This window comes from Melozone crissalis, unplaced genomic scaffold (genome assembly GCF_028551555.1).
Source record: "Melozone crissalis strain CALT ecotype California unplaced genomic scaffold, PUWL_Pcris_2 ptg000005l_1, whole genome shotgun sequence".
Classification (NCBI taxonomy): Eukaryota; Metazoa; Chordata; class Aves; order Passeriformes; family Passerellidae; genus Melozone; species Melozone crissalis.
The window spans coordinates 47,650,165-47,678,142 of record NW_026535783.1 but is presented as its reverse complement, the minus strand read 5'-3'; the positions used below and the strand labels follow the sequence as shown (position 1 = coordinate 47,678,142).

Genomic DNA, 27,978 nt, shown 5'->3' with positions numbered 1-27,978 from the left:
GTAAATTGATTCCATTTTCTTCATTCATTTTAGGTAATATGCACAGAATTTTGCATTATTTCTAGCCTCATGATGTAAATATAGTCTAAGCAGAAAGCGTGCACCAGAACATTACCGCTGTTACTAACTTATGCAGAATATCCACCATTCTTCATTACAGACCATCCATCTGGGAACTTACACACCTAAATGAGTTAGCAGTTGAAAGTGTTTGATTGCCAGGTAGTAGTCCATCTGCTGCAGCCTTTCCTCCTGAGTGGTGCAGGTGCCTGCCCTGGGAGCCAGCTGCCAGCCGCTCTCACTGCTTCCTGCATGGTGGCTGTCACTGTGGCATGGCTGCAATGCTACTGCCACAACCAGCTCTGCGCTCAGCAGCCTCTGAGTTTACTTTGTTTAGCAGATGCAAGTGACCAGGATTCAGGAGAGTTTGTCTTTTTACCTAATCAGTCATGCAAGGACAATTTGTTTGAGTCAGGACTGTGTGATGACAGACTATTTAAACCTATTCCTCCCCTACCATGCTCCCTGCTCCAAGCCTGTTTCCAATAATTTTCAGAATTAATGGAGATGGGTGTATGCCCAAGTGTGTGTTTTAGTAGCTGGTGAAAGGCTCTTGCCATCAGGAGAGCCTGCTCCATTGGCCTGCCGTCTTGAGCTTTTGGGATGGGCAGACAGCTGTCACTGGGATCCAGCAGGAGCCTCACCCACAAGTGATCCTGTGAGTCACTCTGGTAAAAACAAGCTAGGGTGGGACCCTGAAATCTGTGGGGAGAAGGGTGAGTGAGCCTCCAGTGATTTCACATAATCTCTATCATAAGTCATATCAAAATTTTCATCAGCGCGCTGTAGTACATTCACTGATGCCAGATTTGCCTTAAGGACAGATGGCTGGAACTGAAGCACGTGATCTCACAGTGAATGCATCTTTTTACTTGAATTAGTAATTGCTTCTGCAACTTCTAGTTGATGACTGTAATCCAAAGATGCATTTGCCCCTGCAGCGGAAAGCTTAAAAATTCACTGACTTGCATTTGCCCAACTTAAAGGCCTTTATGGGACTGCAGAGGGCCAGTGACCACACATCTTCTTTTACTCAGGAGTTGTTGCCCAAAGCTGTTGACCAGTGCTACAGGTCTGATTTTGGATTCTGGTGGAAAGGTAGGCATCAGGAAGAAGTACCTTAAATACAAAAAAAGAATACCTTAAATACAGTGTCATTGGAAGTTGGGGACATAGGAGTCTGCTCTGGATAGCCCACTCCTTAGAAATGGAGATTGCATGTGGTGGGAAAGAGATGGCCCAAGATACAAAACAGTGATATGCAGATGCTGATGCTCTGCAGGAGGACAAAGTGGCCTTGAGAAAAAGAAGAGGTTTAATTGACTTGTCAGAGATTACTGCAATTGTGTCTTGTTCTGGATTACTTTCTGGAGCTGCCCAGATTCTTACATCTCACCTAGGCAGAGGACTGTGTTCATTCTCTCTGATGAAAGCTTGATCATGGAGCAATGCTTTCCTTCCCTGGGACGTTGTGATACACTTGTGTGGGCAGCACCTGGACGTTCTCCTGTGGCCTGCTGCTGCTCCCTGTGGAAATACATGTCCTTTACACCCTGGGAGGCAGCTAAGGGTGCTCATCTTGTATTTTAGGGTTTTCTAGGGACTCAACAGGCACATATTGCTGTTTGTGGTACCATGCAGCCTTATTGAACTGGAGATTAACAGTGATAAAACCCCCAAGTTCCCGTGGTGGAAGTCACTGCTTTGCACTGTCTGGTGGCAGCTGGGGTGAGGGTAAGGAGCAAGCACCAGAAACAGGACAGGCACCTGTCACAAGAAAAACACCAAGAATGAACTTTTTCTAGACCTGAAAAATTGTTCTCTCTTCATTGTCTGCTTTTCCACACTTACAAGACACATAACTCAGTAAATTTTCCCCAAAACTATTCTACAGCATTCCTCACTTCCCAGATTATTCTGTGTTTAAAAAGCATTTAATGAATAATGCATATGAATCTCCTCCCTGTGGGAAGGGAAGATATTTTATTCACTTTAAAAGTATATAGTCCCTCAGGAAAATTACTTGGATGAAAATAGCCTGATGACAGTTGCTTGTCCTTCTGTTTGTAAATATGTGAGTGCCTACATTTAGACATGTTCCTTACAAAAGGCTTACCACTGGAGCAGAAGTCCTTGAGAAGCTTCTTGTAGTGGTCACCTCTCTCCTCCCTCTCTTTTGAGCCATTTGTAAGGCTTTGTATTAGAGATGACAGAAGGGCAGCCCTTCCTGTATCATGTTTCCACAGCACTTTTAGGGGCTGAGGGAGCACTTGGACTTCCCACGTTGGCACTGCTGCTGTATCTCCATTTCCTTCCTCTGGTAACATGACTCCCCTTGGCAGCAGGGTACTATTTCTGCCAGGATGTCCCAGTGTAACCAGCTCTGAGCTTTGGGACAACAGCATGCTTGTGTCTATCCTCCTCTTTTTATTTCTGTCATTCCGTCCTCTGATTTCATCCAGAAATTACACTTACCACATTGGCAGAAAGCAGTGGTTGACCACTGCTGTGGGATATAGGTTGGGGTGTCTGGGGGGAATTAGCAGATCTACCAGGTCTAAAAAGGGCTCTTCTGCTCCCTATCTCTCTAAAACTCTTTAGAGCATATTCTCAGTCTCTTATTTGTTCTTATTTATCCAATTTGGAAGTTTTTGTGACTTCTTACTGATTTTGGACTAGGCTGTCAAAGCTGTGCTGTCTGCTCAGAAAAGAGCTGAAAACTTTCTTCTTCTGACTCTTCACATAGACTTTGACAAAACTAAATGCTCAGACGCTTGGAGAGGTAGGTGAGTGTGCAATCTAGTCATACTCATTCATGTTTTCTGTCTGTCCTTCCCTACCTTTTGCAAAACCTTCTGACCCATAGAAGTAGGTAACGTGACCCTTACCCCTTCTCACAGTCCATCCCTTTATTTTGCCCAATGTCTCCTCCTAGTTATCTTGCACTGTAATTAATGTTTTACAGAACTGTTTCCTCTTTTTAAAATTAATATATTCTTGTATCTTTTTTCTTTATAACAGTCTGTTGATTTCCTTCAACATACATAAGAGCCTGTCTGTAATAGTTTTGCCCTTCTTTATTTGTTTGAAAGCTGCGGGGGGGGGGGGGGGGGGGGGGGGCAGGGGGGAAGAGAGTGGCCACAGACTTTTTAATATCTGAGTTTGAAGGTTTGGTCAGATTAGGATGAGGATCAGATTACCTGATAATTGGGAGCAGACAGTTCTCCCTATGTAAACCAGACATCCCTTGTCTGGAGCAGTCTCTTACTGCTGAGGGGCATGTTGGTGTATTCCTAGCCCCTTCCCTACCCTTGCTTCACACAACCAACCTCTCTGCCTGGAGCACTGTCATATGGTTTGCAGATCAAGTAATAGAAAGGAAACACTTGTGCAACTCTGCTGCTATTACTGGAATTTCAGGTCTAATACTAGTAAATAGGTCAAATTTTAACACTTCACGTACACTGCTTCATAAATCTAAAATGTGCAGCTTTCAAAAAAAACCAGTACAGCGCAACAAAATAAAGTGAAGCGCATGGCCATGGTTGAAAAAAGTGGGCTAATATTTGCATATGATACAAGCATAAAGGTTAGATCAGGGCAGTCAGGTTTCAAGGACTTACAAATGTCACCAGAGTTTTTTTACTTCAGTAAGCCCATGGCTAAGTCCTTTCTCCCCCTTTCCTCTTCTCCCCTCCCTCCAGCAGATTCTTTAATTTTAGATATCTTTTTCCATATCTTAAGTTACAAAATTTAAAAAAGGTATTCCTGTCTAGAATCATTCTCTTCTGCTTCTGTTGTCTGTTTTTTGTATGTGGAGACAGATGGCTGTTACATAGCTTGTAAGATTGTCAGGACCCGAGTGTGCTTACATGGCTGTGCACCCACTGCATCACCCTTTAGACTTTCACCATTCTCCCTTGTCATCATTAGTTACAGCCCTGTTCCCTTCCTCTCTCTCAGACACTGTGTCTGCCGTCCAGGATGCTTGTCCTTCCCTTTTTGCTCCCTAATACTCAGTGCCTTTTTCCAGCGCTTGGTTTCTCCCCAGCTCTCTCCAGGGATGCAAAGGGACTTCTCCAAGTCTGTACTCTGAAGAGTGTAGACTGATACCCAACCTTCCTCTGCCTCTGCTTCCTCACAACCCATTTTCAGTGCTCTGGAAAATGCAATGTTGACAATTTTGAGAAAATTACTTATCTGTCCCTTTACAGAGAAAAGTTGTAAGACTAAAACTCTGCAAACATAAATGTGGCTCAGCCACCCATTTCAGCCCACAGAACAAGTCACCATCACAGCAGCAGGAGAGACATCTCTCTGTGATACTGTGTGTAGTATCTCTTCATCCAGTCCAGCTTTACTGTCCATCGTCAATCCTGCTACTGTGTGATGTCCTGGTAAACTGACTTGATCTCCTTCTCTGACAAGGTGACTTGCTTAGTGGATGAGGGAAAGGTTGTGGATGTTTCTGCCAGGACTAAGTGAGCCTTTGACACTGTTTCCCACAGCATTCTCCTGGAGAAATAGGCTGCTCATGGCTCAGTGACTTTACCCACTGCTCACTGGGTGAAAAACCATCTGGATGGCCAGGCCTCAGGCTGGAGGATGTTGATGGATGGAGTTACATCCAGCTGGTTGCCGGTCACCAGTGGTGTGCCCCAGGGCTCAGTACTGGGGCCAGGTCTGTTTGAGGTTTTTATGGATGATCTAGATGAGGGCATATCAAGCAGTTTAGAGACAACACCAACTCCAGCAGAAGTGTTGATCTGCTGGAGGGCAGGAAGGCTCTGCAGAGGGATCTGGACAGGCTGGATCATGGGCTGAGCCCAGTGGTGTGAGGTTCAACAAGGCCCAGGGCTGGGTCCTGCCCTTGGGTCACAGCAACCCCAGGCAGTGCCACAGGCTGGGGCAGAGTGGCTGCAAAGCTGCCACAGGAAAAGGCCCTGGGGGTGCTGGTGACAGCAGCTGAGCATGAGCCAGCAGTGCCCAGGTGGCCAAGAAGGGCAATGGCATCCTGGCCTGTGCCAGCAATGGTGTGGCCAGCAGGTGCAGGGCAGGGACTGACCCCCTGTACTCAGCACTGGTGAGGCCACACCTCAAATCCTGTGTGCATTTCTGGGCCACTCACTCCAAGAAGGATATGGTGGTGCTGGAGGGAGACCACAGAAGGGCAGTAGAGCTCGGGAAGGGTCTGGAACACAAGTTGTTTAAGGAGTAGCTAAGGGAGCTGGAGTTGTTTAGCCTGAAGAAAAGGAGGCTCAGGAGGACTCTATCACTCTCTACAACTGCCAGAAAGGAGAGGGTAGCCAGGTGGGGGTCAGCCTCTTCTCCTACAGAACAAGTGATGTGAGGCAAAGGCCTCCAGTTGTGTCGGGGAAGGCTGGATAGGAATTCTTCACCAAAACGTTTGCCAAGTTTGGAACAGGCTTCTCAGGGAAGTGGTGGAAACACCATCTCTGAAGGTGTTTAAAAGATGTGTACGTGCGGTGCTTGGGAACAGACATGTTCGCGTAGTGAACATGAAAGTGTTAATAGTTGATGATCATAAAGGTCTTTTCCAACCTAAAAATTTCTGTGATTTTATGATTCTAAGAAAAAAAAAAAAACACCAGATATGAAGGCTTGAATTGTCTACTTGCTCCCACAACAAAACCATAAGCTTTCCCAGGCAATCAGATTTGCATTACTTACCTGGGGATACACAAAATATCGAGTAGTTGAAGTTCATTCTGTGTGATTCCAAACTAGATGTACACTTAAAAATAATATGGGGAGCATTTATCAGTTGCACCTGAAAACATATATTTGACACACTGTGACTTAAAACCATCCTGGACCACCCCAGCTTGGGAAGTCTCTGAGTTGCAGGTTTCTGTACATCAAGGGAAGAAGTATGTTTGCTTCTTAGGCCCTTCCAGAGGCATCCACTAGAGAGGAGATGGCTGGGCAGATCAGTTTCATGTCTGACCTCAGTGGCTAGCAGGTTTTAAATCATTCTGTGGAAACCAGCTGCCAAATTCTGGAAGGCTGTAAAGAAAAAAACCAGAATAGCGTGCCCATTCTCTCACAAATTAAAATCTAGAAGAACCCCATATCCAATCTGCATCAAAATGCAGCAGCTGTTTTTGGGGATAGGAACATAAACCTGACAGTAGTGGGTATGGCCAAGCTCTGTTCTCCCCTGAACTGGATCTTTGTAATCAGGCAGATTATTTCATTCTTTCCAAGCAGAGTCACACCATTGCTGAGGAAATGGTCTGTTGGAGGCATGTGTTTTAAAGAGCTGTGTTTCGTCCATCGCCTTTCACAGATCCATTGTGCTCTCTCTGCCTTTTGTTTTCAAAAGGGGTGTGAAATAAGCTGCTTTTTAGATAAGAATTTATCAGCTGGATGGCTGCCCATGCACCAAACCTTACATTCCCTCTGCTTCAGACCAAGTCAGGTTTTTTAGTCACTGGGGAGCTGTGCTCTGACCTCAGTTTTGTTTCTACTGCAAACAGTAGCTGAATGAGTTTATTTGACATTTTAATGGTCTCAAAGGCCAAGAAAATAAATACGTATATGCTCTTTGCCTTTAAGTTTAACTGGTGACTCCACATTTGAATTGCTGGACAAGGGCTGATGTACTGATACACGCTTTGGGTTATTGTATGGACTCATGAGGTCTTTTTCAGCCTGCTGAGTAACACAGTTTTGAGGACAGTCTACTCAAGGTGCATGACTTGATAAAGTGCCTGTTCAAATGTCGAGCCCTCAAAACCGCAGAGTAATGATAAACAGGTGGAGCATGTGTAGACAGCTGCTAAAATCTGTTCTTCTCTAAACAGGATATCATGCTGTCTTTTTTTAGAAAAATGAAACCATATAATGTTAAGATTTTTTTTTTTTTCTCTGAGCAGAATCCCAACTGGATTCTGGCCATTCTCTTCTCTTCACCTCCCTATTCCAAGTGTCACGTTTGTTTTCACAACAGAAAACTACTTGGCTGTTTTAATGATCTCCCCTGCTGATGGAGCTAGAGATGCCCACCACTAACACACAATCATGCTTTGCACTGCTTATTCTCACCTGGCTGGTTGAAAGATAGGGCTTAAAAAGCAGCAAGCACAAAGTGGTGGCTGCAGGCCAGGCAGTGTTTAAAGGGCTGAATTTTTCCTTTTTTTCCTGAATTGAAAACATGGATTGAGTGTCAGCTGCCCTAGAGTTTTTCTGTTTTCTGGCAGAAGCTTCAAACCATGGTTAGGAACTGTTCCCAAATAATATTTTGTGGAGAGCTGCTTTTCTTCATGCATGGGGTTGTTAGAGCACAAACCAAACCCAGTTCATTTAAAATTCAATATCTTTGTGGTCCATAGATGAAACAAGTTGGGTTCTTCAGACTTATTTTGTGAGCTCATGGTTTATACTGGATACATCAATGACTTGTAATTCAAGGAAATAATTTTAAATTACCTAGAGGGCAGAATCTACTTTAGAGTCCAAAAGCTGATGCCTGGAAGTATTGTATATTACTTTGCTTCATATTAAATACCACTGAAACTATCAAGACATTCAGGAAACACTTTTATTGGAAGTCTGCAATTTTAGCTGAAGGTATTGCAGAGGACTTGGACCTTGATCCTGCCAATTCAGCACAAGATCCTGAAGCACAGCTGTTTGAAGCAAAGCTCTTCCAGTCTGCAATGAACTTGGAAATTGTTTTGAGAATTCATGTTCCCCCTCCCTTTTTATTTTCAACTCTTCTTGAGAATCTGCATGAAAAACATGAAAATAAGGTTATTTTCCTTTAGTCTTGTGAAGTCCTAGGACCTCTGCCCTTGTTAAATGAGTCTGTCACCTTTTAAGAACAGCTGTTGTAAGTAGAGGTAAAGAGAGATGGAGCTGAGGGCTTTGAGGCTCTTTTTATGATCCTGAGAAATGGGTCTTCTTGCATCTAGAATTCCAGTTATCCTTACTTGAGTTAATACTTGGTGTTACGTGGAAACAAGAAAATTGAATATGGAAAAATGGTGCATTGTTTTCAAAGTGTTGTTACTAACATGAAGGAAATCTTGCATATTTTGGATGTGTTTTAGAAAAAAAAACAAAACATATACTAAAAGTTTTATTTTTATCCCTCAAATTATAACCTGCATATGAGAAGCATAAATAAAACAGGATTGAATGTAACACAGACAAAATTGCAAGCAGTGGTGGTTACAACAAGGGTAATTGTTCTGCCCAAATTACATCAATGAACCTTTCTGTGCTCTCAGTCCACATGTAGGAGTGAGAAATGAGAGGTGGGTGGGGGTGAAAGGCTTGGGGAGGAAGGGAGAGCACAGTGGGGAAGAGAAGTGACCTGAAATTAAAATTCTCTTTTGGGAATTACATCTGTCTTCTTCAGGAAAAAAACCACCAAAACAAAAAAATCAACACCAACCCCTGCCTGCCACCCCCCACCCCCCAAAAAAAAAACAAACACACCAAAGCAAAAAAAAAAAAAAAGCCCAGAAACCCAACATCGTTTTAGTGTGTCACTTGGTAGAGTTCCTTTGTCCTGCTACCAATTTCATGTGTGTTAACCCTTGGGGAGCCAGAGGCATTGTGCGTGAAGTGCACCGCATGTGAAGGGCTGTGAAGGAAACCGCTGGCGCTGGGCTGGGCTGGCTGCCGGGCTGGGACTGTCTCAGGAAATTCCAAATGAGTATAAATAAATGCTCTGTAGCAACCACTGGGCTCCCTGCCTGCTGATGTGTCAGGACTGTGCAGTCCCTTTAAGGCAAAGGAAAGTGTGCTTCAGCCTTAATTTGCTGAAAAACGGAACACGTTAACATCCAGGGGTTTGCTTCTCATGGATCGGTGAGTGAGACCCTCGAATGGGCCTGGGTGAGGGGCTGGCTCTGCTAAAACCAGCCCTTGATGTTCTGACAGGATATTAAGTTGGGACGGGTAGAGGGTTTTTTCATGTTTTTAGTGGGGCTGGGTTAGTCGGGCTGTCTCACAAGTGCTGCCATCTGAAGGGAGTTTGCACTTGGGGTTTCAGGCACCTCTGGTAGCTTCTGTGTTTTCATCCCTATATGCAGAGTAGTTTGTTTCCTTCAAAAAGCTCAGGTTTTCTCATGGAAGATCAGCATTGTGAAAGCTCTAGAGAAGGGAGTGGGACTGTGCACGTATTTGCTGCAAAGCATCACCTCAAAAGCAGAAAGGTAGCTCTTGCCCTCAAAGCTGGTAATTTTGAGTATTTTTCATAGACTTTCAATTATAAAACACTGGGTTTAGTTATTTTTAAACTTTTTTCAGAAAAGCAGTTTGTTGTTCTGAGCTAGTTTAAATGCAGAGGAAAAGCGTTCAATTTTTTTTTTGGCAAATGCAAATCACTCAGGCTTTTGAAGCTGGGAAAGCAATATACATCTCATAGAAGGAATCAGTACTAGATTAATATAAAGAAGGGGAGGAGGGAACAATCTCCAGTGTTTGAAATATCATACTGATTATGCAGCATAAACCATATTTCTTATGGAGGCAAGCATGTGACAAAATAATGTCCTTCCAGGACTCATAAAAACAAATATTTGTTGAACCATTCTTGCAGAAGACAATTCTTCCATTTTTTCCACTCTGTGCACAGCTGTAAGACAAAACTGAAACTGTAAATCAGTTTTAATACTCCACAGCAGGTTTATATCCCAGGAGTCCAGGTTCTTTTCTGATGGTTATTCCTGTTACAATAGCCCTATGTATCTGTTCTCCACTTCTCACCTCTTCAGAGATTTATAAGCACAGAAGGATAATGGCATTATAAATCTAAATATTTTGGTTTTGTGATTCAGTTGTTCTTGGATAGAAAGGGAATACAGCCTTCTTTGCTTGTGCTTCAGCAGGTAACACTGATGCACCTTTGTGTTAAAAGACGTTTTCAGGCAAACATCCTGCTTACATCCATGACTTCTTTGGGGAGATGATTTGGATATATAAGAAAGGAAGAAAAAAATTTGGGGGTTTTTACCTCAGTATTGTGAAGCCTAACCAACTGTGTGGATTCAAGTCCTGGACTTCGTAACTACACTTTTCCTTTGTCACTTTTGCTGTGATAGTGAAGCAACAGGAGGTGATGTACTGTTGGAAGAGTGGGGCAGGTGTGCCACATTTTCAAGGGCTGGCCAGGGAGGTGGGGGAGCCTTGTGGTTTCTCCTGTGTCACAGAGGACAGCAAGGTGCTTCACCAACACTGGGAGAGTCAACTCGTGTTCATCACTTGCTTTCAGTGTAAGACAAGGTGTTTCTTTCTCAGTTACATTGCTTGACATTAATGGGGCATTGGTGGAGGATGATATGGGAAGCACATCAGTGAAATGCAACTAAGGCTGTTTCTGACTTGCCTGACAGTGGATCTGCTGGTCATGCTCAAAGCTCACCCCACAGGTGGGGCTGCAACAGCAATCAGCCGAAGCAGCCACTGTTTCCAATTGTTTCTGTCCAGAGGTGGCAGGGCATTGGTAACAGGAGCAGTCACCACCACGGTTTCTGCTCTGCTCTTCCTTACTGCTGATGGGCATGTAGCAGACTAAGCTAATGACTGTGTCCCTTCCCACTCATGCCCTGCTTCCTGCCACTCACTGCCCTTGGGACCTCTGAGTCAGACACTGGGATGCAGGCAAAACAGGCAAGCCTCTTAGTTTTCGTGGTTAATGGCCCTGAGGTGGTGCACACACAAGATGTTCCAACACAAAACTGACAGATATTGAATTATTCCAAGTATATTAAAAAGTAGATTTATTATCAGCCTCAAATGAAGCAGTTGTCAATAATATAAAGCAGATTTTGTGAATTTCAATAGAGGGGCATTTTGCCGTCACTCTTAAGATTATTGTGCTTTTTACTTCCCCAGGAACATATTTCTCCTAAAAAATATTATCTATTCAGGATTAATTAATTTGTATAACTTTCTTATAGTATGTATTTTCTAGTTTAAATTAACTTTTGTTTGAGCTGCAAGTTTTCAGTTCACAGATTCTAGATGTAAAAGTTTTAGACATTAAAAGGTCTAGAGAGGGTTAAGAGGTGTGTTTTTGGAAGGTGGTTTTTGCTTTCAGCTCACAGAAATAACTTTTAGCTGTGGGTATATGATGTTCAGATATAAATTCTGTAGTTAAGTCTGTTTGTACCATGTGAAAGAAAACACTTAACAGTGTGAAAATGGGTAATGTGACCTTGAAAGACCCTGTTCTAACACCAAAAGGGCTATTCACTAGATATAACCTCCTTTGATTAGCTGGCTGGTAAGCATTATGAGCATTTTCTATGAGACACCAAAATGCTCTGTTGTAGCTGGCACATATGTACCAAAGGGAAGAATAAAAGCTAGAGTCTCTTCTTAACCTCTTCAAGGTTAAGAAATTGTTCTGTGGTTGAGGAATTGAGCCCTGAGGAGGAGGTGACAGTGGGACATCCAGACTAGTGCATCCATCTGATCACAGTACCAAAGCAAGAGCTGGCCGGTCAGCCTCACTTCAGTGCCAGGTGAGATCATGGAGGAGATCCTCCTGAAAATTATGTACATGAAAAATCAGGAGGTGTTTCCTGACAGCCAACATGGCTTCACTGAGGGCACACCATGCCCAACAAATGTGGGGGCCTTTCGTGGTGGGGTGACAGTGGATGGCGGGATCCAATATTATCTACCTGGATTTATGCAAAGTATTTGACACTGTCTCACCTCTCTAAACCAGAGACACATGGATTTGATAGATGTATAAAGAACAGACTGGATGCCTGCACTCAACGAGTTGGACTCAACAACTCAATGTCCAAATGAAGATCAGTGACACCCCCCCAGGGTCAGTAATGGGACTGGCACTGTTTAATGTCTTCATTGGTGACATGATCAGTGGCAGCACCCTCAGCACATTTGCCAGGGATTCCAGGACATGTGGTGTGGTCAGCATTCCAGGGAGCAGGGATGCCATCCAGAAGGGTTGGGAGGTGGGCCTGTGTCCTCAAGTACAGCAAGGCTGAGTGAAAGGTTCTGGATCGGGGCAATCCTGAGCACACATACAGGCTGAGCAGAGAATGGACTGAGAGCAGCCTCAGGGGGAAGGAGTTGGGGATGTTGTTTGACAAGAAGCTTTAAATAACTCAGCAATGTGTATTTGCAGCCCAGAAAGCCAACTGCATCCTGGGCTGCATCCACAGAAGTGTGACCAACAGGTCAAGGGAGGCCATTCTCCACCTTTTCTCCACTCCTGTGAGACCCCACCTGGAATACTGTGTCCAGGTCTGGATCCCCCAGCATAAGAGGCATGTGGACGTGCTGGAGTGAGTTCAGAGGAGGGTCATTAAGATGATCAGAGGGCTGGATCATCTCTCCTGTGAAGACAGGCTGAAAGAGTGTGAGTTGTTCAGCCTGGGGAAGTGAAGCTTCCAGGGAGAGCTTCCAGCAACATTCTGAGCACATACAGGGGGGCCAGCAAGAAAGCTGGAGAGGCACTTTCTATGAGGGCATGTAGTGATGCTTTTAATGTTATTTGCATTGTGGCTGTGATTGTGTATTCTCCTGTTGCTGTAATCATCCCATTTCTAGAAACAGCATGGTATTAAAAGAGCAGATAAATTCCTTAAATTCCTTCTTTTACCAAAGTTGCATTGTAAATGGGCCATCTTAGCCCGGTGCCCTGGTGTTTGTTCCCAGAGCAAGCAAAACATAGCAGCCATCTGAACCATCACTTTTCAACTGATGCTGCTTATGTTCATTGACTTAAGGTACTATATCTCTGTACCTTAAGAATTGACTGTACTCTGAATTTACTTGATTCACATTTCTGCAGCTTAACCACTGCAAATACCTGAGCTGGAGCATCTACATTGCGAAATAAAACCCATATAAATACTATACAGCTTCACCCCTTCTCTGTTATTATCACGGAAGTTGATATCCCCCATTTTCAGATTACAACTCCCACCCTAAGCACTGAGTATTTAGATGTCAGATTTAAAAGTCAGCTCTCCAGCTGGGGTATTGGCATATAAATTTTGAAAAGTAATCTAAAAACTAAGTGTTTTCCCAGTTTTCTGCTTCTCATTTTTTTCCAAATTAAATTTGCAGCATACATTTTACACCAGAGATTTATTTGTTAGGCAAAATGTGCAGTAAATGCTCCTCTGTAACAGGAGAATCCTCCATCCCTCTAAGTGTGGGTTTGGTAGCAGGGCCTGTTCTGGTTTGGACTGTAGTACCCCATACCCAGCAGTATCAGGTGCATCAGGAGTTACATAACATTTGCTTAGAGCATGACTGCAGCTGAGTATGAGCAAAACAGCCTATCTTCCTTACAAGGCAGTATTTACTGGTTGGTTTCCGTGGCAGAAAAAGAGATGAAGGTGTTATCAGCCACATCCACAGCACAGTGTAGCATTCTGGGCAGTTGTGCAGTTGTGCAGTGATCTTGTACAAGCAGAGCTGGGCCATCCCAGCACCACAGCCTTGTGCTGCAGGAAGGGTGGCTGAGGCCAGCACCCAGCCCCAGGGTATGACCATGAGCAGCTTGCTGGCTTGTCCTGCCTGCTGGGCCAGTGTGTACTCCACACCTGAGGTGTGCTTCACATTGCCACTTTGTGCTGTAACTGCAAAGAGAAAATCAAACACTTGATGCTCCTGCCGTGTCTGGAAAAGTACAGAAATTATTTGCTGTTTCTCTATGTTTTTTCTCTCTAGGTTCTTGGAATAAAAAAAAAAATCCTTTAGGTCAACAGTTTAGTTTTTGGACTTTTCCCCACCAGCACTTTTGAAAACAATAGAGACCCAGATTGAACTGTTGGGGAGCAAGTAGTTTCATGGCATCTCCTGTATATTGCTAGCCAAGAGAAAAGTGATAAAATGAGTGTGAAAGGTTAAGGTCTGTTTTCCAAGAGGTTTTATTGTAGTTGTTTTGTTTAACTTATATTCAAATCCCAATGCTTGAAAAGGAGAATGAAAGAAAAATGGTCAAATATTCAGTTTTACTTTTAAAAAAAAAAAAAGTGCTTGGCCTCATGAGTTTTTGGATCTTTCTAGAAGGTGAATTGATGTTTATATATAGTAAAATGTAGAAAAAGAAAAGAACAAAAGTAGTATTTTGGAGGTGGGGGGATAAGGGGAAGGCTCACCAATTTATTCTCTGTTGTAGCAAGGAATCAAAAAGTCAGAACTTTTCTTTTTTAATTCCTTTTCCTGGCCTAGATAAGCTTTCAAATTGAAGTTGAGCATATAAAAATACTGATTGACTCCATTTATGCCAACTACTGCTTCTGCATTTTTTCCTTTGCAACATTCTTTATTAATTGTCTTACGCCATAACTCTGGAAGGAGACTGTTATTCATAACAATATTTCAATAAAACATATTACTTTAGTAGAGTCAAATCCATGATAAAAAGGCATTAGAGCAGATATCATAACCAGATGGGGACAGTGGGCTCAACATATGATATCTGTATTTTTCAAGGCACCTCAGACTTTCAGTGTTGGAAATAACATCTTGTGTTTGCTCTTCTTGGACCCTCCAAGTCAGCTCTACAATAAAGGTTTCCTAGCATGCAGAACCAAAACTCAATGTGTGCCCACACTCCCCTTGCTTTTGTCTTCCTGAGAAGTCCTGTGGCACAGAAACTAAATATTCTATTCTTTTTCCAGTTCTCCTGGTCTGAAAGCTGCCATGATTAGTGTGGACTCAGGTAGAGCTGACTCGATGTTTTAATATACTGATGTTCCTGTGTAGTGCATTGGATAGGATATAATTTAATAGAAGTTGGCAAGACTGGAATGTTTGGACAGAGTCAGTCCCAGTGGAACAGAAAGTGAGGAGTACATTTTTTAAACGCTACTTGTGTCCTCCTGCCCATGGTTATCCTGTAGCAAGAAGAGGGAAATGAAGTCTATATGTACTTCTGGAGAAATGCATTAATAATGACAGTACCACAACAAGGTCTCTATGCTTCACAGAGTGTTCTGCTTCACTGGTACTGGATTTAAAACATGATGTGTTTGTGTCTCATTGCATTTGGACTTGATGATCTTAAAGGTCTTTTCCAATCTTCCTTTTCTACGAAAAGAGAGTGTCTGCAGCATTTGTACAGACAAAAGTGTATGTGTTTGTGCATCTGCACCTGTGATTAATACTTGCCTGATATACTACAGAGGCTAGGGAATAGTTCTAACTTCACCAGTGTCCATGATCAACTGGCCAAGGATGAGACAAGGAGCCTAACAAGAGTGTTTGTACTGTGTGGTGTTTGCTGCAATATTTCTATGTGTGTGGGCACAGGAATCTTTGGCTCACTTGAGGTCTTTGGGCATGAAGGGACACTGAGGTTCATCTGGGGTACCTGCTGGTGTAGCGTACCCCAGCACACCAGCTGGTCACCCACCACAGCTAGGAAGTGAATATATCCATGGTTCATCCACGACCTAAGGGCTGAAAAGGCTGCACCCTTACCAGGTGTTTATTAATTTCATTTTTATTAGATTTTTTCCCCTTTTGGAACCAACAAAACCATTTTTATTGCTTCAAAACAGCTATCCATTTTGTTTTGTTTCATGTTTAGCAGGCACGCCCATTTTGACTTTTCTCTGAGACAACAAAATGCACAAAGGCTTGGCACAGTTCCTGCAAGCTGCATCAGCGTTGTGCTGGTGGTGGTAGTGGATTGCATGCCTGATCCCCTTTTGTCTTAACGTACCAAGAAGTTCTCCAGGGGCCAGCTGACAATACTGGGGTCGCATGGGTGGAATGCTCACTGTGCTGTTTTAAGGAGAAGCAGCAGGCTCTCAGCTCCAGGCACGTCTTGTGCTTTCACCACAAACAAACTCAGTCCTGGCAGTGCTGCCAGCTCAAGCTGAGGACCAGAGAGATTCCACTGTGAAGACACTGAGTTGCATGCACGTGTTGTAGAGAAGTTTATTGAGGGATTCAGTGTCAGAGTGGTCGTTTTTCTCTTACTGTATTTTTTATAGGTTTCTGTTTAGCAGTCTTAATTCCATGAAGAACAAAAGACGTAAGAGATCCCAGTTTGACTCCCATGACTGAACATGAGATTTGCATGTCTTTTTAGAGGATTTATGAATATTTTTCCAAAGATGCATTAATTCTTAAGTCCTAGGCCCTTCACAGAGGAAAAGTCTGTTCTTCCTTCCCCCATCCAACACTTATTCATTGTGCCTAAGGACAGTTTAGAAAAATTGTTTGACTTCACTGGTGTAGTGATGGGAAAATCAGAGATGTTGCTGGGTAGGAGGACAAGGACCAAGACAAGCAAAGGAAAGGAACTGGAGAAAATGGGACAACAGGTAAAACCGATGGAGCTTGAATTTACATGGGCTGGACCAGATTTTGGTCTATAATTGGTGGTGCAAGCAAATGGATGTAAGAAATATATGAGAAATACAAAGTATGATGACAAGGCAAAAAGAATCCAGAAGAGTACAGGGAATGAGAGTCAAGGAGAGAGTGGGCACAAACCTAGGGTGCAGGCAGGACCGACCTAGGGTGTGGAGGTATTGGGGTGTGGAGAGTTTGTCTGCAGGGAATGGAGCCAGCATGAGAATCTGGGAGCAGAGTACTGACTTCAGGGAGGAAGAGGAGTAATTTAGAGAATATGCTCTCATTCTCTCCATGGCAGTGGGAGTCGTGGAGATTGTTCCCCTGCCTGACATTGAGGCAGTCCTACTGGACAGCACTGAGCTGTGGGTCCTCATGTGTCTGAAGTGTTTTTGTATGCATGTATTTTTGCTTCCAGTGGTATTTAGATGGCTATTTTGGGTGTATCTGTAAGTAAATACCACACCACACTGACACTCTGGTCTTTCAGCAGAAACATGTGGTCTGGGGGGGTTGTTTGTGTCTGTCGAGCCGTCTGTCTACACTGCAGAACCGAGGTACTAAGGTGACCGGGCCGGCCCCAGTGCTGCGGCTCTGACATGTGCGTGCCCGTGTCTGTGCCTCCGTGCTGTTCTCTTCCCGAACCGTGGATGGCAGGCTCTTCTGAGCAGCGTCCTCCTCCATAGCTCGGGATGTCCTGTGGTAGCCACAGGCATGCCATGATAGAGCAGTTACACTGTTTGCAGGCAAAGCTTTTCCTAAGTATGCCAAGGAGACTGGAAAAACAGGAGCTCCCCCCCCGCCGAAAACCTTTTCAGTACAACATGAAGTCACTTCCTGTAGTTGCACCAAGTCTAGAGCTTCTTTTTTCCCCTCCTCTCTGCTCCCTGCCTCCTCCTTCCCTGAGGCTTGTGTTCCTTTCGGAGGACGCGGCTCCCGAGCCTCTCCTTTGGGGAGCGGGAGGGAGCGCAGGGGGCAGCGCGGCGGGCGGAGCGCGGCGCGGCGCGGGGGAGGAGGACGGCGCTTCCTTATGGGGTGATTGAAGCAGGAGCGAGCCGGAGGGAGGCAGGGCTCCGCCGTGTGACACATGAAGCTGGGACAGCCATACGTGGCTGGAAAATTTGCAGTGTGGGGGCAGAGACATGTGGCTAAGTCAGGTAACCGGAAAGCTGGCTTTTATTATTCCTCCAGCGCATAACTTGCAATAGTTGTTTTTCCGTTGTTTTTTGGTTTGGTCCCTCCCCCCCCCCTTTATTTTTGTGTTTCCTCTTGCCAAGTATGAGGCCAGGAGGAGCAGGTTGTAAGGCAGTGCTGCATATAAATACGCAGCCTGAGAAAACGCAGCCGATGTATTGAACTTTTATTTAGATTGCTTCAGGAACAGGTGAGTCCTGCGGCTGGAGGGCAAGCGGGTGCACCTCTTGTATGACGCTTGTCCCTGAGCAGAGGGGTCGGGACCCTGCTGGAACGGGATCTGGCTGCCTGTCGTGGTGGTGGAGCTTCACGGAGTTTAAAATAAAAGAGGCAGAGGTGCTGGTGGAAGTAATATGAGCTGAGAGCAAATTGGTGGTGCTGCTGTTGCAGCAGCACTTCCCAGAGCCATGAAACAGCGCTGCAGAGCTGTGTAAAGTCCAGTGGCATCAGTTGCATAAGGAGCGGGGTCAGAGTTCCCATTGCCTGCTTGAATGCACCCTCTAGAGAAGCTGGTCTGCAGATGATTCGTGTGGTACATTGTAATCCTGCGGTCTTTACATGATAGCATAACGTGGGAAAGCTTGTGGGGCATAGGAAGACTGGAAGGATTTGAGCAAGGACTGGAAGGATTTGAGATACTCGCTGTGTCCCTTCAATAACAGACGCTATCTCTGTGTATGCATGTGTTCACATTTATGTGGGTATGCACTTCTCAGCATTTGAAAACCCACTGATTAACTTTTAAAAAGTTAATCAGGATTTAGTGTTAAGGGTCAGTCAGCGGAAAGTCGGTCTGTTCGCTGAGCTGCAGCAGCAGTTTCTGCCTCAGGCGTGCAGTGAGCACCCGTCCTTCTGCGCTTGTGTGTGAGTACGTCGTTTACTGAATGCTGATTCTGTTTCTTCTTTTCCAGAAAAAGAGGAAGTTAATGTAAATGGAGAAGATGAAAAAGAACGTAAAGACCCTTATTTTGTGGAAACACCTTATGGCTACCAGCTAGACTTGGATTTTCTGAAGTACGTGGATGATATACAAAAGGGGAATACCATTAAGAAGCTAAATATAAGAAAGAGGAGGAAAGCTGTACCAGTCTCGGTGGGTACTAAGAATTCTGGTGGCCAGTGCAGTGGCTGGACCTCCACAGAGTCTCTCTCTTCATCGAACAGTGATGAGAACAAGCAGTCCTTGGCAACGAGGTGTCAAGTAACCTTGCCTATCCCTGCCAAACCCTCAGTTTCCTTTGAAGTATCTCCTACCTACTTAACTGTCCCAGAGAATAAACAGCTTCCTCCTCCCTCCCCCCAGCCTCCTCGGCACAACCTCCTTGTAACAAAAACCCTCATGGAAACACGGAGGCGACTGGAGCAGGAGAGGATGATGCAGGTCACGCCTGGAGATGTCCGGAGGCCTCGACTTTCCAGCTTCGGAGGCATGGGCTCCACAAGCTCCCTCCCCTCTTTTGTGGGATCCAGTGGGTACAGTCATGTGTCTCAGCACCTGCAGAATGGGTATCAGGGGAACGGCGACTATGGTGCCTGTTTCAGCTCCTCACTGGGCAGTTCCATTCGTCACAGCCCCATGAGCTCAGGAATATCCACACCGGTCACCAACGTGAGCCCGGTGCATCTGCAGCACATCAGGGAGCAAATGGCGGTTGCCCTCAAGCGTCTCAAGGAGCTCGAGGAGCAAGTCAAGACTATTCCTGTGCTGCAGGTCAAAATTTCAGTGTTGCAGGAGGAGAAGAGGCACATGATGGCTGAACTGAAAAACCACAGGAAAGCCACTCAAAATGACACATACGGTTTCAGAAAGCGATCCTATAGTGCAGGAAATGCAGAGCAGTGGGAACACATGTCTCAGGTGAGAAGAGGTGGAGAACTGTATATAGATTGTGAGGAAGAGATGGAGAGTGTGGAGCAGAGCTCTCAGAGGATAGAGGAGTTCAGGCAGCTGACTGCTGAAATGCAAGCCTTGGAGAAAAAAATCCAAGATAGCAGCTACGAAAGTCCAGCAAACCTTCAGGTGAACAGAGTAAGTCTGACAAAAGAAGCCCGGTCTGTTGCTGTGGGTGCTGATGAGAACATGAACGATGTCGTTATATACAACAGATTGGCAAGGCAACACAAAGAAATAGCTGTGGGAACAGAGAAAGAAGTGAAGGAGTGTGGAGTTGGGGTGACAGAGGCCATGCTTGGATTGTCTACAGAGGCTGAGAAGGAGATAGAGCTTCAGCAGCAGACCATCGAAGCCCTTAAGGAGAAGATATATAGACTAGAGGTGCAGTTAAAGGAAACCACCCATGACAGGGAAATGACCAAATTAAAACAGGAGTTGCAGGCAGCTGGGTCTAGAAAGAAGGTGGATAAAGCCATGATGGCTCAGCCCCATGTTGTCAGTAGGATGGTGGAGGCTGTTGTACAAACGAGAGACCAAATGGTGGGAGACCACGTGGACGTTGCTGATTCGTCGGTGGGAAACCATCTGCAGACGAGCAGCATCGGCACCTCCTGCAGACCTGCCACGCGGAGCACGGCTGCAGGCCCCGAGCTCCTGATGAGCCGATGGCTGGTGAGGGAGAGGGCAGATGTGCAAGATCAGGGTACAGGGAGGTCCATGGAGCTCCATGATAAGTCCGTGGGCACAGAGACAAGCATCTGTGAGACAGGTGTCAACACGGAGGAGCCGTCAGAGGTGCCGAGCCCTTGCCAGATGGCACAGGCGGTTGGAGCCGTGAGGTCTGTGGGCTGCGGGGACTGCTCGGTGAACGTGGTGGTTTGTGTGCCCAAGGAACACGTGTCCCGTGAAACAGCCACAGAGGCTATACCCAGGGCCGAGGCAACAGTGATGGCTGTGCCTTCCACAGCTAGCCAGCAAACCAGCACTGCTTTGGAGATGGTGAGCCAGTGCACCAGCACAGAGGTGGCCTGCCTGGCAGACTGTGGGACTAACACCACTCTGAGCAGCTGTGATAAGCAGACCGGCACAGACGGCGTGGAGCTGCGGAGTGTGGCAGTGGGGGATGGCCGGGTGAAGGACATACACGCGTCTGCTAAGATGCGTTCGGTTGGAGTGGGCACCGTGCTCTCCAGCCACCCTGGCTTTGAAAAGCCTTCTGCAGTGAAAACCAAAGACTGTGGCACTGGACAGATAAGTGTTTATGAGAACTATCTGGTTGGTCTGAAAATGAGGAGCATTGCCTGTGGACCCCCGCCGCTGCCGGTTGTCCCAGCTGGCACCAGGAGCATAGGCGTGGGGGGAGAGTCTGTGTGCGATCCCGTCAGTGGTCAGTCGGAGAGCCCTCTGCCTCCGTCTGAGCTCAGGACAGGCTTGGATCACTACATTGAACGCGTGCAGAAGCTGCTGCAGGAACAGCAGATGCTGCTTGCTGAAAATTACAGCGAATTGGCAGAAGCCTTTGGGGAGCCCCACTCCCAGATTGGATCTCTCAATTCACAACTCATCAGCACCCTCACCTCCATCAACTCTGTCATGAAATATGCCAGTACAGAGGAGCTGCGTAGCCTGGACCTTCAGAAGCAGTGCATGGAGAGAAGCACCCCATCAGGTAAGCCCAGCATCAAGGCACGCATCTGGTGCAGTTTTTGGTTCTTTCCCAGGGCTGCAGATCAGAGCCTGCTAGGCTCTCAGTTAGTCTGGAAGCCACTGTGTAGCCCTCCCCAAAGAAGCACAGAGCATAGCACTGTTATGGAATGCCCATTGGGTATTCCATCCAACCCATCGCTGGCAGCTGAAAAAGCAGTTTTATCTCTCCCAGTCCAGCAAGCTCTGAAGGTCCTGTTGATGATGGTGCCATGTCTCTGACTATGCAAGAGAGGTGTCAAAAATTTTGAAAGGTTTAACCACCAACATGCTGACTTCATGTTATAACTTCAGGAGTTTTGAGGTTAATGCCCATGGGTTTGGAATTTTAAACTTGGCATGCATATTTTTAAAAACAACAGTGTCAGATTTTTCAGAGCCAAAAGTCACTTAAAGTGTTGGTATCAAACTGACTTGTTTCCACAGACATTTGCGTAGATTTTGTAGTATTTCTTCCAAAGGCACATTGCCTTTGTTCTTTGTGCTGCTCAGACAGAGAGCTGTGGGGTGCTTTCCCTATTCCAGCAGGGCTGATTGCTTTATAATAGGCAACTCCAGAGCACTTCACAGAAACCACATCTTGGACTTTGTCTGTTCCAGTAACTGTTTGTTGTAATCCCTAGTTACAGCCTCGTGTTTGAAAGGCATAACTACTGCTGAAGGTTTTGGTGACCCTCAGGAAAGGCAAGAATTTTAATTTAAACACTCCTTGCTTTTTATTTTTTAATTTTAAAAATATAGACAATTATTTTGAGGGATTTTTTTTTTATTCCCTGGGGTAGAGTTGAGTACTTTTAATTTTTTTTTATGTGTCTGATCATCTAGTTTAAAACTTAGCCATTTTTTAGTATCAGTGAATCCAACCACATTACTATTAAGTTTGTAAATGGTGGCATCCTGGAAACCAATATGTAATGCCTAGTGGTGACTGTTAGATACCTCCTTCTTGCTCCTGCCATACAGTGACTGAAACAAGAGGTTAAGAAGGTGGCAAAGACTGGCTCAAATGCATGTCCTGTAGATGCTGAATAGTGAAAATACCTTTGAGTATGTACTATTTAATGTCAGCATAATATTATTGGCTAATCCAAATAGTTACATAAAGGTCTTGCAGCTTGCATACTGTCTTAAAACTTGCCTATTTTTGTTAAAACGCAGCTTGGTAAATCTGTTTTTTTAGCACATCTGTGGATGTGCTAAATAGAGGCACATCTGTGGATGTGCTAAATAGAGCCATCCACGTAATAAGCTGAGTTTAAAAACCTCAAAGGTTTAGGTTCTCATAGTGAAGGGATAATCAACATTTATGTAGTGGTAAGGAAAACAGATGATACTCTGTCTGCATACATGCAATATGATACTGTATAAGCAATATTTTTATCTTTCTGGTATGCACTTTATATTCCAGTCTACTTAGAAGTAGTGATATAATAATAATAATAATAATAATAGTAGTAGTAGTAGTAATAATAATAATAGTATCTAGCAGACATCAGAAATGTCTGTAAAACAGCAAACCAGAGTTATCACTAGCTGTAAATCCTTAATTCCTTTCCCAGCTTTTACTGCGCAGTATCAAATGTGTAGTCAAAAGGTTTGAAAGCATTTAGACACAGGTGGAACAACAGATCATATTTACTAAAAAATGTTAATACGTGGATTCAGATTTCACATTCCTGATAAAATTATTTTGGAATAATTTTATTTTAACTTGTAATGGCATTATCTTTAGCTGTGGATGATGAGTGTAAAATTTCTTTATTTTTAGTCCCTGGTGAGGGATGCCTGGACAGCATACATAAATCAAGCTACAGTCTATAACAGTTTAGATCCATGGAGAATTGGAGTGGAAAGGAGGTCTTAAGCCTGAAATGTTACCCTGTCTCTTTCTATTAATTCTGAAAATACTGCCTTTAATACATTTATATGTTGGTCCTAGTCCTGCTGCCCTTCCTATGGTATTACAGGTCATGTGTTACATGTAGAGAGATTATTTGCTGAATGAAGCACTAAATTGAATAATTCTGTAATCATTGGAACTAATAGAGCCTTTCTTTTTCCATGCATCAGTATTTCATGACAGCTTGTGAGCTCTTAATAAGTGTTCTTCCTCACATTTAGATCTCTTGGATGTAGCTTTTCAGGTGTGTGTATCAACTCAGCCAGTTCCCTTTTCTCTGGGCCTGGCATCTCAGACTGATTTCTGTAAAACTTTATAAACGCAAAAAAGCCTTCAGAGCACTGAGTTTCTATTGAACTTAAGTTCAAATAAGCAGCTGAGTTGAAGCTATTTAGAGAAGCGTGACTGCATGCACCTCGTTTTTTTTAGAAAAACAGGCTGAAGAGTCAGTTTCCAATTAGCATCAGTAGTGTCATATTGAATGTTTTATTCAAAGAGCATCTTAGGAAGTATCTCTTAGAGGCCAGTTTCTTTTTAGGCAAAAATACCTGAGCTAGCTTTGAGGCATATGCCAGCTGTGGTTTATCTCTTTGTGGGAATCAGTTAGGCTAGCTCTGGACCCTGGTGAAACCAACAAGGACAAAAGCAAGACTCAAGACATGCTCTCTTCTCCCAGACACCATTACCTCTCCTGGGCTCCCTCTTTTGCCCTCGTGGACTCTCCTGCACTCTCTTTCCTCTCCTGGAGTTGTTCCACATTAAAGCTGTGCGACTTTGGTCTGGAGAAGAAAGAGCGCCTCTCATCTTCTGCTTTTGTCCTTGTTGGTTTCGCCACATGATTTGGGTACCAGTTTGCCATACTAATGGATCAGTGCTCTGTGCTGCTTCTGAGGTAGCACGTCAGCCAAGTTCTCAGCTTTACAGATTTATCTCCCTGTTATTGCTGGGGAGACGGGGTGTGCTGCAGGGGCCTCTGCCACCTCACCTTCCCAGACACAGTTTGTGGCAGGTGATGGAGACACAGGCAGGAAAGCCGGAGCCTGCTGAGCAGGACACAGGCTGGCAGTTTTCATCTCTAGAAACCTTAGACCACTGAGATGATCTCTGAGCCAAGTCTGTTAGCAATTGGTATTTTGCTTGTTGCAAAATAATCACCTTCCCTTCTGTAACTTGGCAACTCCTATTAACATTTACATATGTACTGTCTTTCAGCAGCCCTAGTGACCTTAGGGAATTCAAACCCACTGGCCAGATGAGCACATTCCCACTCTGCAAAGTCATGTTAGCTGGCCTTGGCAGCCTGTGTGTCCAGCTTATCCGTATGGATATGGGTCACAAACCTAGATGCTAATTGATCCATATTCTTAGACTAGACAGCATATAGGAAGCCTAAAGGGAGGCAGGTGGATTAATCTCCTCTGTTTGTTGCACTAGATTTTTAAAGAATTTTCAGGATGTTATGCTCATATGATGTGTTTTGTGAGATATCAGCCAGAAACCTAATGTCACTTGTACAGGTTCTAATTACATGCACTTTTCACAAGTCTTTTACAAGTCTAGGTGGCTGTCTTTCACTAGCAGGGAGTTTTCAAGAATGGTATTTAAGTACAACTGATCTGCCATTGCCCTGAAAAATTACCTGAGCACACTTGACCTGAAAATGCATTGCTATTTTGCCTCAGTGGTCTTCAGATATCAGTTTTATTGTCACATTTTCAAACAATCCTGACTGAGTGTCCCAGTAGAAGCATTACACTACTTAGTCATCTTGAGGAAGGGGGCAGCTTCTTGAGTTAAAACTTCAGGGAGTGAAATAGGAAGCATGTGGTGTCAGAATGTCTAGAGGGTTTGGAAATCTTGATGTGCCATCTGGTGGAAAATCTTCCAAGGTTTTCAGCTTTTAAGTTTTAACCAGAGTTGGGGAAGCAGGCTGAGGGATAGTGGAAAGACCAAAAGAATGATGGTGATGTGAGAAGGCCCTGGTTCCCCAAAATTGGACTAATGAGGCAGTGTGAACATGGCTGTCTTCTTCCGTGCTGTCAGTTGTAATGCAGGCAGTTGCAGAAAGCTGTTTTTCTTTGCAGCTCTTGTGTTGGAGACACCTTTCTCTTGAAGAGCGTGTCATTTGACAGGTTAGTAGCTTCTCTCCTGGTAGCACAGACCATGCTATTGCAGCTGAAGACTTAGGGCTTGCTTGAGGCTCAGAAGGCTGTGCTGATGTGGCACAGGTATGGTGGTGATCCTGTAAAGGTCTGGGTTGCTACAAATCACAGTGGTTGTGCCTGTGTCTGGGCAGGTGAAGTAAGTGCTCAGCTCCAGCTGCCACAGATGCGTGCCTTAATCATCAGGTTAAGTTTCTGTACAGATGTTCTCGCTTGTGTAGCAAACAGGATACATCCATCAGTCTGCTGGGAAGATGTGGAGCATTTTCCACATTCCTGGAAGGTTGTGCATGACACAGAACAGCCATGCAGATGGTCCCACCTAAGTTCTACATGAATTCTGTTTATTTACATGTGTTTGGCTGGTGTCTCAGAGAATACAGTGCCTCCTCTGCATGTTTACTGGCAGGTGCTTTCTGCTAGTTGTGACAACATGGGAAGCTCAATGGGAATGCTGTTCAAAAACAGTGCCAGCCTCCAAAAACCTTTTCTGAGAGGTTTGATGTACCTTCCCATGTCATATGTTAACACAAGCTCATTACTGTTGTCATTATAAGGGCTGTAATATTTGCTTGTTTGATGCAGTGGTAGCACTACTTGTAGTGTTCGAATGTAAAAGCTGCTCTATCTCCTGGCTTCTGCTTCAGTTAGCAGAGAACATAATTTACCACGGTATAGATTATTTTTCCCTTCAAATTTATTGCTGCTTATAGAGTGGCAATCTGCAGTCTGCTAAGCTGTCTGTTAGATAGAGCCCCAGTTTTCTCCCTATGGTGTGGCACAGAGATGTCATGTTCAAGCACTGAGCTCTGTTTTGGAGTTCCACTCCCATGGTAACAGACACAGCTATGAATATTTAATAGGAAGAGATTCCCATTTTTCCAAGGAAGTGTTGTCATAGTTCAGCAACAATAAAACATCAGCTGATAAAATCAAATCCACATGAATGAGAGAGAAAGAAGTACTCCAAGCTGACCTTCCTCCTGTGCCCAGCATCATGAGATGCTTTGAACCACCACTCCTCAGGGAGATGAAGGATGGCTCTCACCAAGCTTCACACACAATTGTCTTGGAAAAGAGAGCCTTTCATAAGTAAGATGATTATCTGCTTCAAAGATGTGTGAACTTTTGTGGTCAGTCATGTTTAATGACAAGAATTCGGTTCAACTTCCAGTTTCAACAAGCTGGATTCACAATCTAATTTGGGGATAGAAAACAACTTCTTAGCACAGAGAAAATGGTTAAGGTGGGAGTGAAAATTAGATTGTTCTTGCAGGTCTCTTACTAGAGCCTTCATCCTATTAGGAGGAGTGTTTTCCCTGGAGCTGAATGATAGTTCAACGTCTGCCAATGCTCAGGCCCCAAGAGAATCTGCCTTCTGTCAGTTTATTGTATAAAAAGCTCATGTGTGGTAATTTTTTGTTTTGAAACTTTGAGTTCACTGACTTTTAACCTGGAGTGGCTCAAAAGTACCTTTTATAATGAAACTGCTTTCTAGTCTTGTGAAAGTACTGCATTCATCAGTTGGATGGGTTACTATCAATCGTTGCAAATGTTTAAACATAACATGTTTGCTCATTACTGCCTTTTTATGTACCTTAGTAGAATGGGTTTTATTCTTTAATAGTTCTGATATGTAGACCAAATTGAAAGTGGATTAAAATAATTTATATTGTAAGAAAACACTTTTTAGGCATGATTGTTTAAAAACACTGGAGGAGAGTACTTCAGTTAAAATAATTTTGTAATGAGCTTATTGTTACTGTAAAGAAATCATGCAGTGTAAAAGAGAAGTATTTCCTTGCTATATATGCTCCAGACAGTATTTGAGCACTGTCTTTAGTGGGGAATGTGTAGCTTGTATCACTGACCATTATAAACATATTGTGCAAATAAATGCTTGCACTGACCAAAAGGTTAAAAATAAAATCTTTCTGCAGCTACCACATAAAAAAAGCTTGTGCACTTTTTTAACCTACGAGCCTATGATGTTCTATCCAGAGAGCTGGGTTCTCATCCTGATGGTATTTAATCCCCCAGCCTTGCTTGCACTTCTCTTGATTTCCAGTAGGATAAAAGTATTGTCAAGCTAAATTGGTTTTATGATAATACTTGGGTTTGCTTCCATCAAACTAAATGGAAATTTTCAAAAGTGGGTGAAGGCCAGACTTCTGTTCCTATGAGTTCATCACAAATTCAAAAGAATCTGTTGAGTTCCCTGAACCAGCTAACAGCATGACTACTTGTGCTGTCATAAATGTGAGGGAAAGTCTGCAATTAGGGAGGAAAATTGCATCCTAATAACATTATATTATAGGTGCCAGAAATGGCATGGGTAATCTGTTGCTTCTCTGTAGCAGCTTTGCTATCACCCTGGTTTAAATTGGTGAGATTTTCAAAAGAAGCACAAGTGATTTATGAGAGGAGATTCCTTCTAAAAAATTAAAAATATGTATTCTCATTCCTTCAAATCACTGGAGCGAAACCCCTGAGGATGGGTCCAATCACTTGTTTCCCTGTGTTACTGATAAAAGCAACTTTCTGCTAAGTGTTTATGTACAGATGAAGTTGCTTTCTGCGTATTTATGTACAGATGAACCTAGCAAGTTTTTTTGTTTGGTGTGTCATACTTTTGCCTCTGAATTTCTCCTGAACTTTTCCAAAATTGTCTACTATATTGAAAAATACATAAGAAGTTTTTGACAGGTTCCTTCTGTAGCTCACTATTCTGT

The 27,978-nt window shown here is 44.1% G+C and overlaps 1 protein-coding gene across 4 annotated transcripts in view; it reads left to right on the top strand.

Annotated features, from left to right (window-relative positions):
- KANK1 (KN motif and ankyrin repeat domains 1) overlaps positions 1-27,978 on the top strand; it is a 129,681-nt gene that overhangs the window by 83,819 nt on the left and 17,884 nt on the right. For 2 of the 4 annotated variants that reach the window (XM_054287181.1, XM_054287173.1), the window contains exons 1-2: positions 17,465-17,549; positions 18,498-21,149. In XM_054287181.1, the coding sequence (XP_054143156.1) occupies positions 17,480-17,549; positions 18,498-21,149 (2,722 nt within the window). In that variant the 5' untranslated portion in view covers positions 17,465-17,479. Of the gene's footprint in view, positions 1-17,464; positions 17,550-18,497; positions 21,150-27,978 lie in introns of those variants that run through there. The other 2 variants (XM_054287199.1, XM_054287190.1) reach the window with 1 other exon arrangement.